Source organism: Somniosus microcephalus, chromosome 17, assembly GCF_052327205.1.
Source record: "Somniosus microcephalus isolate GS21.2 chromosome 17, FLI_Smic_1.0, whole genome shotgun sequence".
Taxonomy (NCBI): Eukaryota; Metazoa; Chordata; class Chondrichthyes; order Squaliformes; family Somniosidae; genus Somniosus; species Somniosus microcephalus.
Window position 1 is genome coordinate 66,441,011 of NC_141003.1, and position 14,529 is coordinate 66,455,539.

The 14,529-nt window shown below is 46.4% G+C and overlaps 1 protein-coding gene across 2 annotated transcripts in view; it reads right to left on the minus strand.

Moving 5' to 3' along the window:
* The window catches only part of LOC147105807 (uncharacterized), a 117,301-nt gene that overhangs the window by 12,451 nt on the left and 90,321 nt on the right, over positions 1–14,529 (minus strand). For both annotated transcript variants that reach the window (XM_086010578.1, XM_086010577.1), the window contains exons 7-8: positions 7,964–8,104; positions 5,040–5,203 (exon numbers count right to left, since the gene is read on the minus strand). In XM_086010578.1, the coding sequence (XP_085866704.1) occupies positions 5,040–5,203; positions 7,964–8,104 (305 nt within the window). The remainder of the gene's footprint in view (positions 1–5,039; positions 5,204–7,963; positions 8,105–14,529) is intronic.

The window sequence follows — 14,529 nt, forward strand, 5'->3', positions numbered from 1 at the left end:
CAAGGATGTCACTGAATGGCTGCAAGGCATTCTGAAGGGGGAGGGCGAATAGTCAGAGGTTGTGGTTCACATTGGTACCAACGACATGGGTAGAAAGAGGGATGAGGTCCTGCAACAAGAATTTAGGGAGCTAGGTAGCAGATTAAAAAGCAGGACCTCAAAGGTTGTAATCTCTGGATTACTCCCGGTGCCACGTGCTAGTGAGTATAGGAATAGGAGGATAGAGCAGATGAATGCATGGCTAAAGAGTTGGTGGGTGCAGGAGGGAGGGCCTGAGTTTCCTGGATCACTGGTTCTGCTCCTGGGGAAGGTGGGACCTGTACAAGTCAGACGGGTTGCACCTGAACCTGAATGGGACCAACATCCTTGCGGGGAGGTTTGCCAGTACTGTTGGGGGGGGTTTAAACTAACTTGGCAGGGGGATGGGATACGGAGTGGAGCTACAGTAGGGGGTGATGCACAGCCAAATATAGAGGAAAAAACAAGTCAGCCTGGAAGGCAGAGCAAATATGTAACAGCACAAGGGAGTATGGCAAGGCTGGATGGCATTTATTTTAATGCAAGGAGTCTTGCGAGTAAGGCAGATGAATTGAAGGTGTTGATGAACACATGGGAGCATGATATTGTTGCTATCACAGAGACATGGTTGAGGGAGGGGCAGGACTGGCAGCTCAATATTCCGGGGTATAGAATCTTCAGGCGAGACAGAGGCAGATGTAAAAGAGGAGGTGGTGTCGCAATATTAATCAAGGAGTCAATTACTGCTGTAAGGAGGGATGATATCTTAGCAGGTTCCTCTAATGAGGCCATATGGGTAGAACTTAAAAACAAAAAGGGGGCAAGCACTTTGCTGGGAGTGTACTATAGGCCCCCAAACAGTCAGGGGGAAATAGAGGAACAGATACGTAGGCAAATCTCAGAGAAGTGTAGAAATAATAGGGTAATAATAGTAGGGGATTTCAACTTCCCCAATATTAACTGGGATAGTCAAGAGTGTGAAAGGCTTAGAGGGTGCGGAATTCTTAAAGTGCATCCAGGAGAGCTTTCTGAGCCAGCATGTAGAAAGTCCTGCAAGAGAGGGGGCAGTACTGGACTTAATTCTAGGGAATGTAGTTGGGCAAGTGGTAGAAGCATCAGTAGGAGAGCATTTTGGTGACAGTGACCATAATTCAGTGAGATTTAAGGTAGTCATGGAAAAGGACAAAGATGGACTGGAAATAAAAGGTTCTAAATTGGGGGAAGGCCGATTTTAATATGATAAGGCAGGATCTGGCCAAAGTGGACTGGGATCAGCTACTTGTAGGAAAATCCACATCAAAGCAGTGAGAGTCTTTCAGAAAGGAAGTAGAGAATACACAACGTCAACATGTTCCCGTAAAGGTCAAGGGTGGGACCAACAAACCCAGGGAACCCTGGATGTCAAGGGATATACAAGAATGGATTAGGAAAAAAAGGGAGGCTTTTGGCAGATACAAAGGGCTAAAAACAGTGGAAGCCCTAGAGGAGTATAGAAAGTGCAGGGGGGTACTTAAAAATAAATTAGAAGAGCGAAGAGGGGGCATGAAAAAACACTGGCAGGCAAAATAAAGGAAAATCCCACGGTGTTTTAAGTATATTAAGAGCAAGAGGATAACCAAGGAAAGAGTAGGGCCCATTAGGGACCAAAGTAGCAATCTGTGTGTAGAGCCGGAAGGTGTAGGTGAGGTTTTAAATGAATATTTTGCATCTGTGTTCACTATGGAGAAGGACGATGTAGGCATAGAAATCAGGCAGGGGGATTGTGATATACTTGAACAAATTAGTATTGAGAGGGAGGAGGTACTAGTGGTTTTAACGGGCTTAAAAATGGATAAATCCCCAGGCCCAGACGAGATGTATCCCAGGCTGCTGTGTGAGGCAAGGGAGGAGATTGCAGGGGCTCTGACACAAATTTTCAGAACTTCTCTGGCCACAGGGTAGGTGCCAGAGGACTGGAGAACAGCTAACGTAGTACCATTGTTCAAGAAGGCTAGTAGGGATAAACCAGGGAATTACAGGCCAGTGAGCCTAACATCAGTAGTAGGGAAATTATTGGAAAAAAAATTCTGAGGGACAGAATTAGTCTCCACTTGGAGAGGCAGGGATTAATCAGGGATAGTCAGCATGGCTTTGTCAGGGGGAGATCATGTCTGACCAATTTGATTGAATTTTTCAAGGGGGTGACTAGGTGTGTGGATGAGGGTAGTGCAGTTGATGTAGTCTACATGGACTTCAGTAAGGCTTTTGACAAAGTCCCACATGGGAGACTGGTCAAGAAGGTAAAAGCCTATGGGATCCAGGGCAATTTGGCACATTGGATCCAAAATTGCCTTAGTGGCAGGAGGCAGAGGCTGATGGTCAAAGGTTGTTATTGTGACTGGAAGCCGGTGTCCAGTGGTGTACCACAGGGATCGGTGCTGGGTCCTTTGCTGTTTGTAGTGTACATTAATGATTTAGATATGAATGTAGGAGGTATGATCAGTAAGTTCGCAGATGACACAAAAATTGGTGGAGTGGTAAATAGCGAGGAGGGAAGCCTCAGGCTACAGGACAATATAGACGGGATGGTTAGATGGGCAGAACAGTGGCAAATGGAATTTAACCCTGAAAAGTGTGAGGTGATGCATTTTGGGAGGACTAACAAGGCAAGGGAATACACAATGAATGGTAGGACCCTAGGAAGGACAGAGGATCAGAGGGACCTTGGTGTGCATGTACATAGATCCCTGAAGGCAGCAGGACAGGTAGATAAGGTGGTTAAAAAGGCATATGGGATACTTGCCTTCATTAGCCGAGGCATAGAATATAAGAGCAGGGAGGTTGTGATGGAGCTGTACAAAATGCTAGTTAGGCCACAGCAGGAATACTGTGTGCAGTTCTGGTCGTCACACTATAGGAGGGATGTGATTGCATTGGAGAGGGTGCAGAGGAGATTCACCAGGATGTTACCTGGGCTGGAGCGCTTCAGCTATGAAGAGAGACTGGACAGGCTGGGGTTGTTTTCCTTAGAGCAGAGAAGGCTGAGGGGGGACCTGATTGAGCTGTACAAAATTATGAGGGGCATAGATAGGGTAGATAGAAAGGAACTTTTCCCCTTAGTAGAGGGGTCAATAACCAGGGGGCATAGTTTCAAGGTAAGGGGCAGGAGGTTTAGAGGGGGTTTGAGGAAAAACTTTTTCACCCAGAGGGTGGTTGAAATCTGGAACTCACTGCCTGAAAGGGTGGTAGAGGCAGGAACCCTCACAACATTCAAGAAGCATTTAGATGAGCACTTGAAACGCCATAGCGTACAAGGCTACGGACCAAGTGCTGGAAAATGGGATTAGAATAGACAGGGCTTGATGGCCAGCGCGGACACGATGGGCCGAAGGGCCTCTTTCTGTGCTGTATAACTCTATGAGAGGAGAAAAGGAGCAGGTGTTGAAAGAGTCCATAAACGCTTTTTAAAAAAAAACTTGCATTTATATAGCCCCATCATAACCTCAGGACATCCCAAAGCGCTTTACAGCCAATTAAGTACTTTTAAAGTATAATTACTGTTGTAATATAGGTAACGCGGCAGCCAATTTGCGCACAGCAAGGTCCAAGCAACAATGAGATAATGACCAGAAAATCTGTTTATGTGATGTTAATTGAGGCATACAAATTGGCCAGGACACCAGGGAGAACTCGCCCGCTTTCCTTCAGACCAAGCAGTCCTAGTTTTAAGTTAAGAATGGCAAAAGATAATGGAAAATTGGATTATTTTTTCAGCAAAAGGTAATGAACATATGGAACAATCTATCAGCCAGGATGGTACAAGACTCTCCGATGGGGTTCAAAAAGGGGCTAGACAAGTTTCCATCAGCAAAAAGGATTTAGGGTCATTAGATCTAGAATACATCAAGGTAACCTTGTAGACTCGATGGACCAAAGGTCTACTCATGCCAGAATTTTTTTTTAAAGATCTATATTAGAAAAATGATACATTTATTGTGCATTTTCTGTCCATCAGACTTCTTTCCTATCCATCACACTTCAAGTGTCACACTTAAATTCCTGTAATATACTTCAAAACAAAGTATAAAGAAACAAAGGCATTAATTTCACATAGGAGCCAGAATATCTGCAATCTGAGTGATTTTACCAATGACACTTAAAATGGAGAGAAAGCAAGTCAGGGTTTTGACATGCAGTCTGAAGAGCAATTAAAAACTCACACCTCACCCAGTGTTTACTTCACAACATTTAGATTTTGTGGCCTTAAGGGGGCACAACTACAACTTTGCAGAAGAATAATACATTCTACATTACATAGTATGACATAGTCTTTATAATACCCACATATTATCCGACTCAATGCCAAAGAAGATCTACTAACTCTTTTCAGGTGCAAGTATGACACTTCTAAGGGTGAATAGCCCATTTTAGATTAGACACTGATCTTTCATTTTCCTCGAGGACCCGATTTCAAATCCAGACCAGACTGATGGGGTGAATGTTTCCTTGATCTGTTTAAGAGTTCCACGTGAAATGAGTTTGGGGCCGTCTCAACCCAGTCCCAAATGGGTATTGGCCTACAGGCAAACCTACACATTTTTTGGCACCAAATGTACAATTTGACTCAAGGAGGCCACAGGATGGCTGCTGTAGGAAGTGGAAGAGGATGCTCTTCTGAGATTGGTGCAGTCTCAATTTAGTTTCCGAGATTGGTGCAGTCTCAATTTAGTTACCAGTGAGCGTAGCATAAAAAATGCGGTTTAATTGGCCTCACTCAGAGAGGCCACAGGCTAACTAGCACAGGAAATGGAAAAAATAATCACACTGGTGCAGTACAAGGCACTCTGAGATTGGGTTGAGGCAAACTGTTTTGGCAGAGTGGAGGGAAATTTACTATGCATTTAACCATGCTATACCTAACCTGGGAATGTCCGATATTGGATATTGAGTCTCAAATAAAAAAAGTGCTTCATTTCTCAACACTAACATCCATCAGTTTGATAAGCATGAAAAACAAGTTTCCACAAATGGTAGTGTAGTACCTCTGTCACAGACTCTCCTGAATCAATCCGAGTCTTCTTTGTCTCCTTTCTTTCTTTTTCCCATTCCCTAACAAGCTTCTGGCTGGACACGGCATTCTGCTTGGTGGACGTTTGGCTTGCTTTGTTCTGGATGTTGAGGCGTTTCATGTTCTTCTTTAAGGTTTCTAAACAGAATATGTTTTTAAATGAGGAACTAAGTCAAGGATCAGCTGTCATAAAACTTTCCTCGATTCAATCAAAATAACTTCTGGGTTGACAGACAAATACCTATTTTGTTTTAAAAAGACAGAAAACACCTTTTGGTGACTGACGCAATATGGGCCAGATGTGACTTTCCCAACACCCCCCATCCCTCCTCATTGCTACTTGCAGTTGTACCTTCTCCTGGTCTAGGAAACACAGAAGGACTACATGTTCCTTTAGAAATATATAAAAGCAGAGTTCTCCAATAGCTTTATAGATAAATGCATTATCCAATGTGATACTGGGCCTTGCACACCTGGATGGTTCATACAGAGATAGTTGATTGCAGCTGGGGTAATTGCTCCAATTGATCTCAGTTCCCCAGGCTAGTCAAAGCAAAAATACAGCCAGGGTTCCTGCCCGATTGCTACTCACCGACACCTGCTGGAAAAGTGCTTGTGTGTGGACATCAAGTGAGGACAGTCGGGAGCTCTCCACGCTCAAGCAGCATATTGACACTCACTGTTTACACTCACACATGGTTTCTTAGATAACGAACTGGAGAGGTGACAGGCGTCTGTGGAATCACACCATAGCAGAAGTCTTCAACAGGGGAGGGCAGAAAATTGAAGGGAAAAAAAATTGTGTACTTGTGTAGTTTTTATTTATCAGATCAAAATTAAAATTTTTCCTCCCTCCACAATTCTCCCCGCCTCCTCTCCGAAGGGACTAACTTATTATTGCGGTGCAGTTCTGTGGGGGTCAGTAGCCTTCCGGTGCTTCACGCAAATGGCCATTCTTCATGTATGAGCCTAGACTGTTAATGTCAGCTAGCTATTCAAGCATGGGGGGAGGGAGCAGAATCAGTTCCTGTCCTCAGTGAATGTCCATGCATGTGTATTTCCAGTAGGAGTCGCTGGATAGCAACCAAAGGCAAGAGTCATGGACAACTTTCCCTTCCTTAAGCCAAAGTTGCTGAGGCCAACTCTAGTGTTTCGACCACCATCCCTATTGAGATCAACTACATCAGCACGGATTGGGAATCAAACCTGGCAAATTCTTGGCCGGTATGGCTCAGCTACTCACTTGTTTAGCCATCTGAGTCCGTAAAAATGAACATTTCTTAAAAACAAATTTACTTTTATTTATGTGTTACACATAACACAGCTGACAATACCATCACTATTTACACAAGAAAGAAAATGGTATTCAGTACCAAATCAAAGATATCAAGAAGTTACTCGGACTCTGTCTCGATTGGGTTCACATACATGTGCATTTCAATTTGTAGTTATATTTTGCTATATTATTATTGCTCTACGGTATCTGTATCAAGATTTAATTCATCTCCTGAAACTAATTTATTTTTTGATGAATCCCCCCCAAAAAACCTCATGAAAATACAACAGAGACACTAATAAAATTTGTACCAGTTCCCGTTTTAGTCACGGTAACTTTGCTTTTGTTTTTAATTAGAGTTAATAAAACTCGGAACATGTGCTCATTTTTAACTCCCAGTTTGTCAAGAGGAAGTAGATTTATACCAAGACCAGCAGTAAGATACTGCAGCTGCAGCCAGGGTGACTCACTGTTTGAGGCCAAGCTGAATAGTTCAGTTTCAGGCGATGGCGGGGGTGGGGGTGTCCAGTTTTAATAAACCATTTTGGGCATGTGTGATTAGTACCTGTTTCCTCTGCTGGCTAAAGGTATTTACCCTAGTTACCACCTCACCTGAAAACAAATCACAATTGTCACAAACAAGTGTCAAGCATGTAAAGGTGGCCATTTTGGGGATTAGAAGGTTCCGGAGATTTTTCAGCACGAGTCACTGAATTTTGATCAGGGACAGGAATCCTGGCTTTTTTTCCCCGTCTTTCACTAGCTAAGGGAACTTAGGTCAATTGGAGTGTCCCTACTGGACGGGTCACATTGTCCGCATGCCCGATACGAGACTCCCAAAACAAGCACTCTACTTGGAGCTCCGGCACGGCAAGAGAGCCCCAGGTGGGCAGAGGAAACGCTTCAAGGACACCCTCAAAGCCTCCTTGAAAAAGTGTAACATCCCCAGCGACACCTGGGAATCCCTGGCCCAAGACCGCACAAAGTGGAGGAGAAGCATCCGGGAAGGTGCCGAATACCTTCAGTCTCTTTGCCGGGAGCAAGCGGAAGCCAAGCACAGGCAGCGCAAGGAGTGCACGTCAACCCAAGCACACCACCCACCCGCCCCTTCAACCACTGTCTGCCCCACTTGTGACCTAGACTGTAGGTCCCGCATTGGACTCATCAGTCACCTGAGAACTCATTTTTAATGTGGAAGCAAGTCATCCTCGGTTCCGAGGGACTGCCTAAGAAGACTGTGAGATCTGTGGATACAGAAATGCTGCAATACCAGTTTTATATCACTAGAAGGTGCCCTAATATTAACTACTCACTGAGGCCCTCTGTTAGCAGTATTTGCACCTGACAGCAAGTCAGCTTCTAAGTCTACCCTTGTAAGGTACACAAGGATTTGAAAGTTTTGACCCGTTAAGTAAAGCATTTGAATGGCCATAAGGTCTACTTTCCATCCCCACCGTGACTGTGATTTAAACACAGAATTACAGCAATGTAAGACAATTAATTAGCAAAAGATTAAAATGAACTTGCTGGTTGGGTAGGCAAAACAAATTTTAGATATCTAATGGTAAGTCACTCCTGAAGATTCAACCTGAAGTCTTTATATCACTGCTATTACATCTCACCTTTAATTTTTCCTGTCCTTCTTTTCTGCTCCTGTCTTCTCTGTTCACCTTTCTTCTTCTTATTGTCATTATTATTAGCTCCTTCATAAAAAGAGAATATTGGCTGTGTCTCGCTGGATGAATCACTGTACCCAGGATAGTCTGTAGAGAGAAAGGTTCCACTGCTCCAATTGTTTTAGGTGATCAACCAAAATCGCCTGCAAATGTTGCTAACCACTACACACACCATTTCCTGTGCTGACAGGCAGACAACAACAAAAACAACTTGCATTTATTGTAGGGCCTTTAACGTAGTAAAACGTCCCAAGGTGCTTCACAGAGCGGTTATCAAACAAAATTTGATACTGAGGAGCTGTTAGGACAAAAAGCTCGATCAAAGAGGTAGGTTTTAAGGAGCATCTTCAAGGAGAAGAGGGAGGTAGAGAGGCGTAGAGGTTTAGGGAGGGAATACCAGAGCTTAGGGTCTAGCAGCTGAAGACAACTTAATGCAGAGATACACGAGTATAACCCGAGAATGATTTGCCCAACCTATTCTCTTTCCTTGTTTAAAGTGAGCAGAGATATCTAATCTCTGCTTGTACTTCGCACTGACAGACAATGATAAGCTCACTGTGTATGCAAGGAATGACAGGTATGAACTCACTACCCACCATTGTGGACAACCAAACGAACCCGATCAAACTTAAAATTTAAGAAACAGGCAGTCAGAAATTCAAACGTGCTGCATAACAAGCTTCCTATGTAGTGGAGATGGGCCGCTAAATTTGGCTCCGTAGCGCCCTTTTTTTCGGCGCTACGTGTGCCATTTTGGGTCCAAAACTGCACCTGCGCCGCGCACACACACTTCTGGTGCAGGCCGCGCCAGACACCATTTTGGGTAGGTCGTTAGCGTGGGCGTTGGGAGCATGCAGATCGTGACGTCAATCAGTGTGCAACGCTGATTTGACGCCAGCGTTGCCATTTTCGACCAAAACGCTCCAGCTAACCCCCTCTAATATTAGAACATAAGAAATAGGAGCAGGGGTAGGCCATTCGGTCCTTCGAGCCTGCTCTGCCATATCCACCCAAGGTCTTCAGGGAGCAATTCTCCTACCTCAACCTCAGCGAGGAACAGTGTTTACGACGTCTCCATTTCACTAAGGAGATGCTCAGTGAAATCTGCCACCTGTTGCAGGCAGAACTGCAGCCTCAGAGCAGGGCGAGGTCGGCATTGCCAGTGGCTTTGAAGGTGAGCGTGGCCATGAATTTTTATGCGTCCGCTCCTTCAAGGCTGGGGCAGGCAATATTTCCAACTTCTCCCAGTTTGCCATGCACTATTGCATAAGGGAGGTCACTGGGGGTCTATATGCAAAGAGAGATAAATACATTTCATTTTCTCTTGCCAGAGAAGCAGGCGGTGTGAGCACGCAGCTTTGTCAGGATAGCAGGTTTCCCCATGGCGCCATTGACTGCACACGCGTCGCTTTGCGAGCACCGCATGTGAATTTGGAGAGGTACTGCAACCAGAAGGGATTCCACTCCCTCAATGTCCAGCTGGTGTGAGACCATACTCAGCGCATCAAGCAAGTCAATGCTCGGTATCCTTGCAGCAGTCAGGATGCCTTCATTCTGCGGCAGTCCGCTGTACCATCTGCTTTTGAGCCACCACGATAAACCAGAGGGTGGCTACTGGGCAACAAGGGCTATCTGCTGAGCACCTGGCTCATGACTCTGGACGCACAATCCAAGCACACGTGGGCAGCATGCGTATAATGAAAGCCATGCTGCCACATGGAATCTGACAGAGCAGGCCATTGACGTGCTTAAATAATGCTTCTACTGTCTGGACCACTCTGGAGGAATCCTGCAGTACTCGCCAGAGCGCGTCTCAAGATTCGCGTGGTCTGTTGTATGCTCCACAACCTTGCTATCAGGAGAGCACAGCCCTTGCCACCACGTATATGGCGAAGAGCTGAGGAGGAGGAACAGGAAGAGTAAGAGGGGGCGGAGTAAGAGAGAGGAGGAGGAGTAAGAGGAGGAGGAGGAGGAGGAGGAGGAGGGAGGAGGCAACCAACACAACCCATTTCTGGCTGGGCTTTCTGTGATCGACTCATTCAACTGCAGTACCAGTGAACGCAACTCCAATTTCCCATTCACGAACAGTCCCACACCTTCCCTCTGTTACTGACCATCACAGCATCCTCTTGGCCACAATGCTACAATAAAAGCTACCACAAACCAAACATTCCAAACCAAATTTATAAATCAAATCATCCAATACTATATACCAAAGCCATAGGGGGAGAAATTCGGTATTGCCCCGTTTGGGGCGCAATTATCGGCCGGGCGCAAAGTTTAGCGCCTGGCGCTAATTATCGCCTCCGACTGCAAACTTGGCCTCTGTCGCCTCTGGAAGTGATTGGAGCGCTAAATCAGGAGCTACACACCTCTCTTAAGGCACTAACGCCGAGGAGCGAGGCGCTACCTCAGAGCACTGGCGAAGCTCAGGTGATGTCAGTCAGCAATGGAACACAGACACACTGGCGCCGGCCAGTTCTTAAAGGGGAGGGTCGATCTTGCTCTCCATCCACACCCTGCTCATTGCAGCCTTGAATCTCGGCCTGGAGAGACCTGTACATCAAATCTGCTGGAAAGAACAATGGAGAGACCCAGGGAAAGAGCTCAGAGTGCAGTCCCCATCGTCTCTTCTAAATCGATGCAAGGAAGGTCAAATCAAAATGAACCTGCAAAGTGCTGCTCAGTACGCAAAACTCCTTCACACAGTATTGAATCTCTCCAGAAGTTTCTCTTTCTCTCTCAGAATGCGTGGTGCAAAAATGTCGTCGACAAAAAAAGGCAGGAAGCGGCCGCCTTTAAATAGCGCTCCCCTAGTCCCTTCCTGACTGCAAAATGCTCCCTTCTACCTGTCGTTGCTAGCGGCAGGCGGAAAGGCAGGGGGTGCCACTCAATATCCGGTCCGGGGCGCTGTACGCTCGACTGATGTCACGATCTGCGGGTGCAGGAGATCGTGGCGGTAGTTAGCGCCGCTGCAAAATGTCTGGTCAATTTCGCGAGCGGTGCGAGGCGCTAATCAAACAATTTTTTCCCCCATAGAATCATAGAATGGTTACAGCATGGAAGAAGGCCATTCGGCCCGTCGAGCCCATGCCGGCTCTCTGCAAGAGCACGTCAGTTACTCCAACACCCCTGCCCTTTTCTCGTAGCCCTGCAAAAGTTTTTCTTTCAGGTACTTATCCAACTCCCTTTTGAAAGCCGTGATTGAGTCTGCCTCCACCACCCTTTCAGGCAGTGCATTCTAGATCCTAACCACTCGCTGAGTAAAAAGGTTTTTCTTATGTCGCCTTTGGTTCTTTGGCCAATCATCTGACATCTGCGTCCTCTGGTTCTCGACCCTTCCGCCAATGGGAACAGTTTCTCTCTTTCTACTCTGTCCAGATTTTGAACACCTCTATCAAATCTCCTCTCAATCTTCTCTGCTCTATGGAGAACAGCCCCAGCTTCTCCACTCTATCCACGTAACTGAAGTCCCTTATTCCTGGAATCATTCTCGTAAATCTTTTCTGCACCCTCTCTAAGGCCTTCACATCCTTCCTAAAGTGCGGTGCCCAGAATTGGACGCAATGCTCCAGTCGAGGCCGAACCAGTGTTTTATACAGGTTCATCATAATTTCCACGCCAAACACCCTTGTGCATTCCCTTAGTCCCTGTCTTCTGTGTGCCTTTGCCTGCCCTAGTGCTCCTACGCAGTGCTACCATAGTGGCTACAGCATGGCTGGTGGAAGTCTGTTGATTTTCAGTGGGGGAGACTGCAGATGGCCTTGGAGGATGACCTCGAGTAGCTCTGGGCCTAGAAGGCCCGGCTTCTGATTACATCAACTCGGCATGGGTGGCAGCAGTCTGGGCTGGCTGGCCGACAGGCAACAGCAAGAGCACTGGCGGAGTGGCAGTGGGGGGAGCACGAATACCGTCATCCTAATAGAGGATAGCAGGTTTGTGCTCCACGGAGCCACTGCCAGTCCCCCAGGGCTGCACCTCAACAATCCTAGTAATCTGTTGGAGGACAGATTGCTGGACTGCTGTGACACCCTGCAAGCCCCTTTCAACACTGGTAACCGCAGCCATGATGGCAGCAGTCTGAGCTTGCGTGGCAGCAAGTTGAGCCTGCATGACAGAAGTCTGAGCTTCCACTGCAGCACTCATCGACGTTGGGTGGCTGCTGCCTGTGCTGCAATGGCAGCTGAGACATCGGCCATCAGACCTTGCATCGTGGCTGGGTACACGAATGCGCTAATGGAGTTGCCCATTACTTCCATGCTGGAAAGGATGGGTTCCAAGTTCTGTGCAAAGCCCTGTGCCGGACTCGTCCATGCTCCTCGTCATTGTACTCAGGCTTTCTAGCAGTCCTGCCAATGTGCATACCCGTCAGCCTTCTTCTGTAGGTCGCCCTATCGAAGTCCTCATATGAGTCCTGTGCAGCAGAACATGTGCGTGACCTTGCCTTCCGGGGAGCTGGAAACTGCGCTTCCCTTTCCCCCTGCCCTGGCTGCAGGCCACTCATGTCCGGTGTCTCACCATGTGCAGATCCTGTGTCCAACCTATCCTCTAAAGTACACGGAGTGTCAGTATTTGAGCTGGTGGCTGCGAGTGTGAAATCGAGTGACGGTGCGTCTTCAGCATCACTGCCTTCTTCCTCATACAGTTCCTGTACTCCACCACTGCCTGGTATGGTTGCAGTTCTTGGCTATCTGAAAGGAGAAAGGCACAAGGGTAGGGTTGGGATGAAGGGAGGGGGGGGAAGCAAGAGATGCATTCTTACACCATCTACAGCTCATAAATCAGAAGAGATTGTGGGATGAGGGGGAAGTGGGATGTGAGAAGGAGGATTAGGTATTAGGATACTATATCATCTTGGATTGTTTCAGCCCCATCGCTAGCCACAGGCCTAGTGATAGCCACTCCATTAATCTCCAGCACCATCTCCTCCACTGGGGTTAGGTCATGCAGGCGCGCCTGTCTCCCTGCGGGTAGCCCCTGCTGACTCCGGTTATGAGACACCTTGTCCTGCAAGAGAGCGGGAAGTGTGTCAGTGTGTTTCAGTGATGTGCCTGTCATGGTTGAATAGCTGGCGGTATGTGCAAACTGCAAGATGTGGGTGTGAGGCTTGCAGCAGTGCTAATTGTGTGAGGATGTGGTGAAGCTATGAATGTGATGTATGAGTTGTGATTGATGGAGATTGCTGGTAGGTGAGAGAATTGAGCAGTGTCTGAGCTGAGATCCCACATCGCGATCCCCGCACCCACGTTCAGGCCTTGTCCAATTTCTAGGCCAGTATGTTAGTCTGTGCCGGGGTCTCCGTGCATACAAGAATTTCCTATACCTACCTTGTTAATGAGTTTGGGAATGCACAGTATGGGTACATGAATCACTGACCTCCAAGTGGTCACCACTAACAAGTACACAATTCTACTCTCTACTACCAGTTATCAATTCCTACCAGAAATTCAAATACGTCTTAAAAAATGGTTGAATTTGGTATTAAATGTGTTTACAAGAAACTTGGTTTTGCTTGTATAGAATATATGGCTCAGAATAAATTGCCATATTATGTTACTTAAAATTTTACGTGCTCTCGTTTCCAAACTATCCTGTAAAGCAACTGTTAAAGGATATAAGAAATGTGACATTCCAAATGGATGAGGCATTGGACAGCCCATTTGCTGATGGAGAAGCATAAGGCATTAGTACCTTAAGTTAATGGCTTCCCGCGGGTGCAAGCCCCCGACCTGCACTTATCTTGCGCGCCGGCAGTTGAGCTGTAGGGCCCCGTGGAATTCCGCTCCGGGGCCTGGCCCAGCTGCCGGCGCGCTGTGCTTGCGTGTCCCAGGGGCGTAGTTAGTGCGATGCGTCCCCTGGGATCACGTGAGCCATGGGCAGCCAATCGGAGGAGGGAAAAGCCCATTCATAAGATTGACAGGAAGACCTGTCAAAACTTATAAATACTGCGCGCCCCAAATTAGCAGTAAACCTTCAAATAAATTTTTTAAAAACATCACTTTTTAAATAAACTATAAATTACATTAAATAACTATTTTAAACAATAATTTAAATTTTTGAAAAAAATAATTTTATATTCTAACGGGGCTAAAAATAAACTTACCTTGCTTTAAAGTATTTAAAAATAATAAACCTGTGGAAAAAATGTTTTAATTTGAATTAATTGACCACTTACCTTGTAAAAAGCAGGCCTTACGCCTGCTTTATAAATGTGTAAATCCTGCAGGCTTAACCTCACGTGAAAACCTGCAAAAAAAACCTAAGTTCAAAGCGCACGCGCAGCCTCCCCTACATGCGCGTTCGACCTCTGAACCCCTTCATTCAGAGGATCGGAAGTGCCGGTTTCCCGCGCATGCGCAGTGCATGCAGGAAACCGACACTTCCATTCGGCCTACGGGTGAGTACCCCGTGCGTACTCACCCGTGGAGACCCGAATTTCTGGGCCATTATGGTTCAATAATGGTCCCTTAGGTTATCTACATAACTATAGAGATAGAGATAATCAAACCATT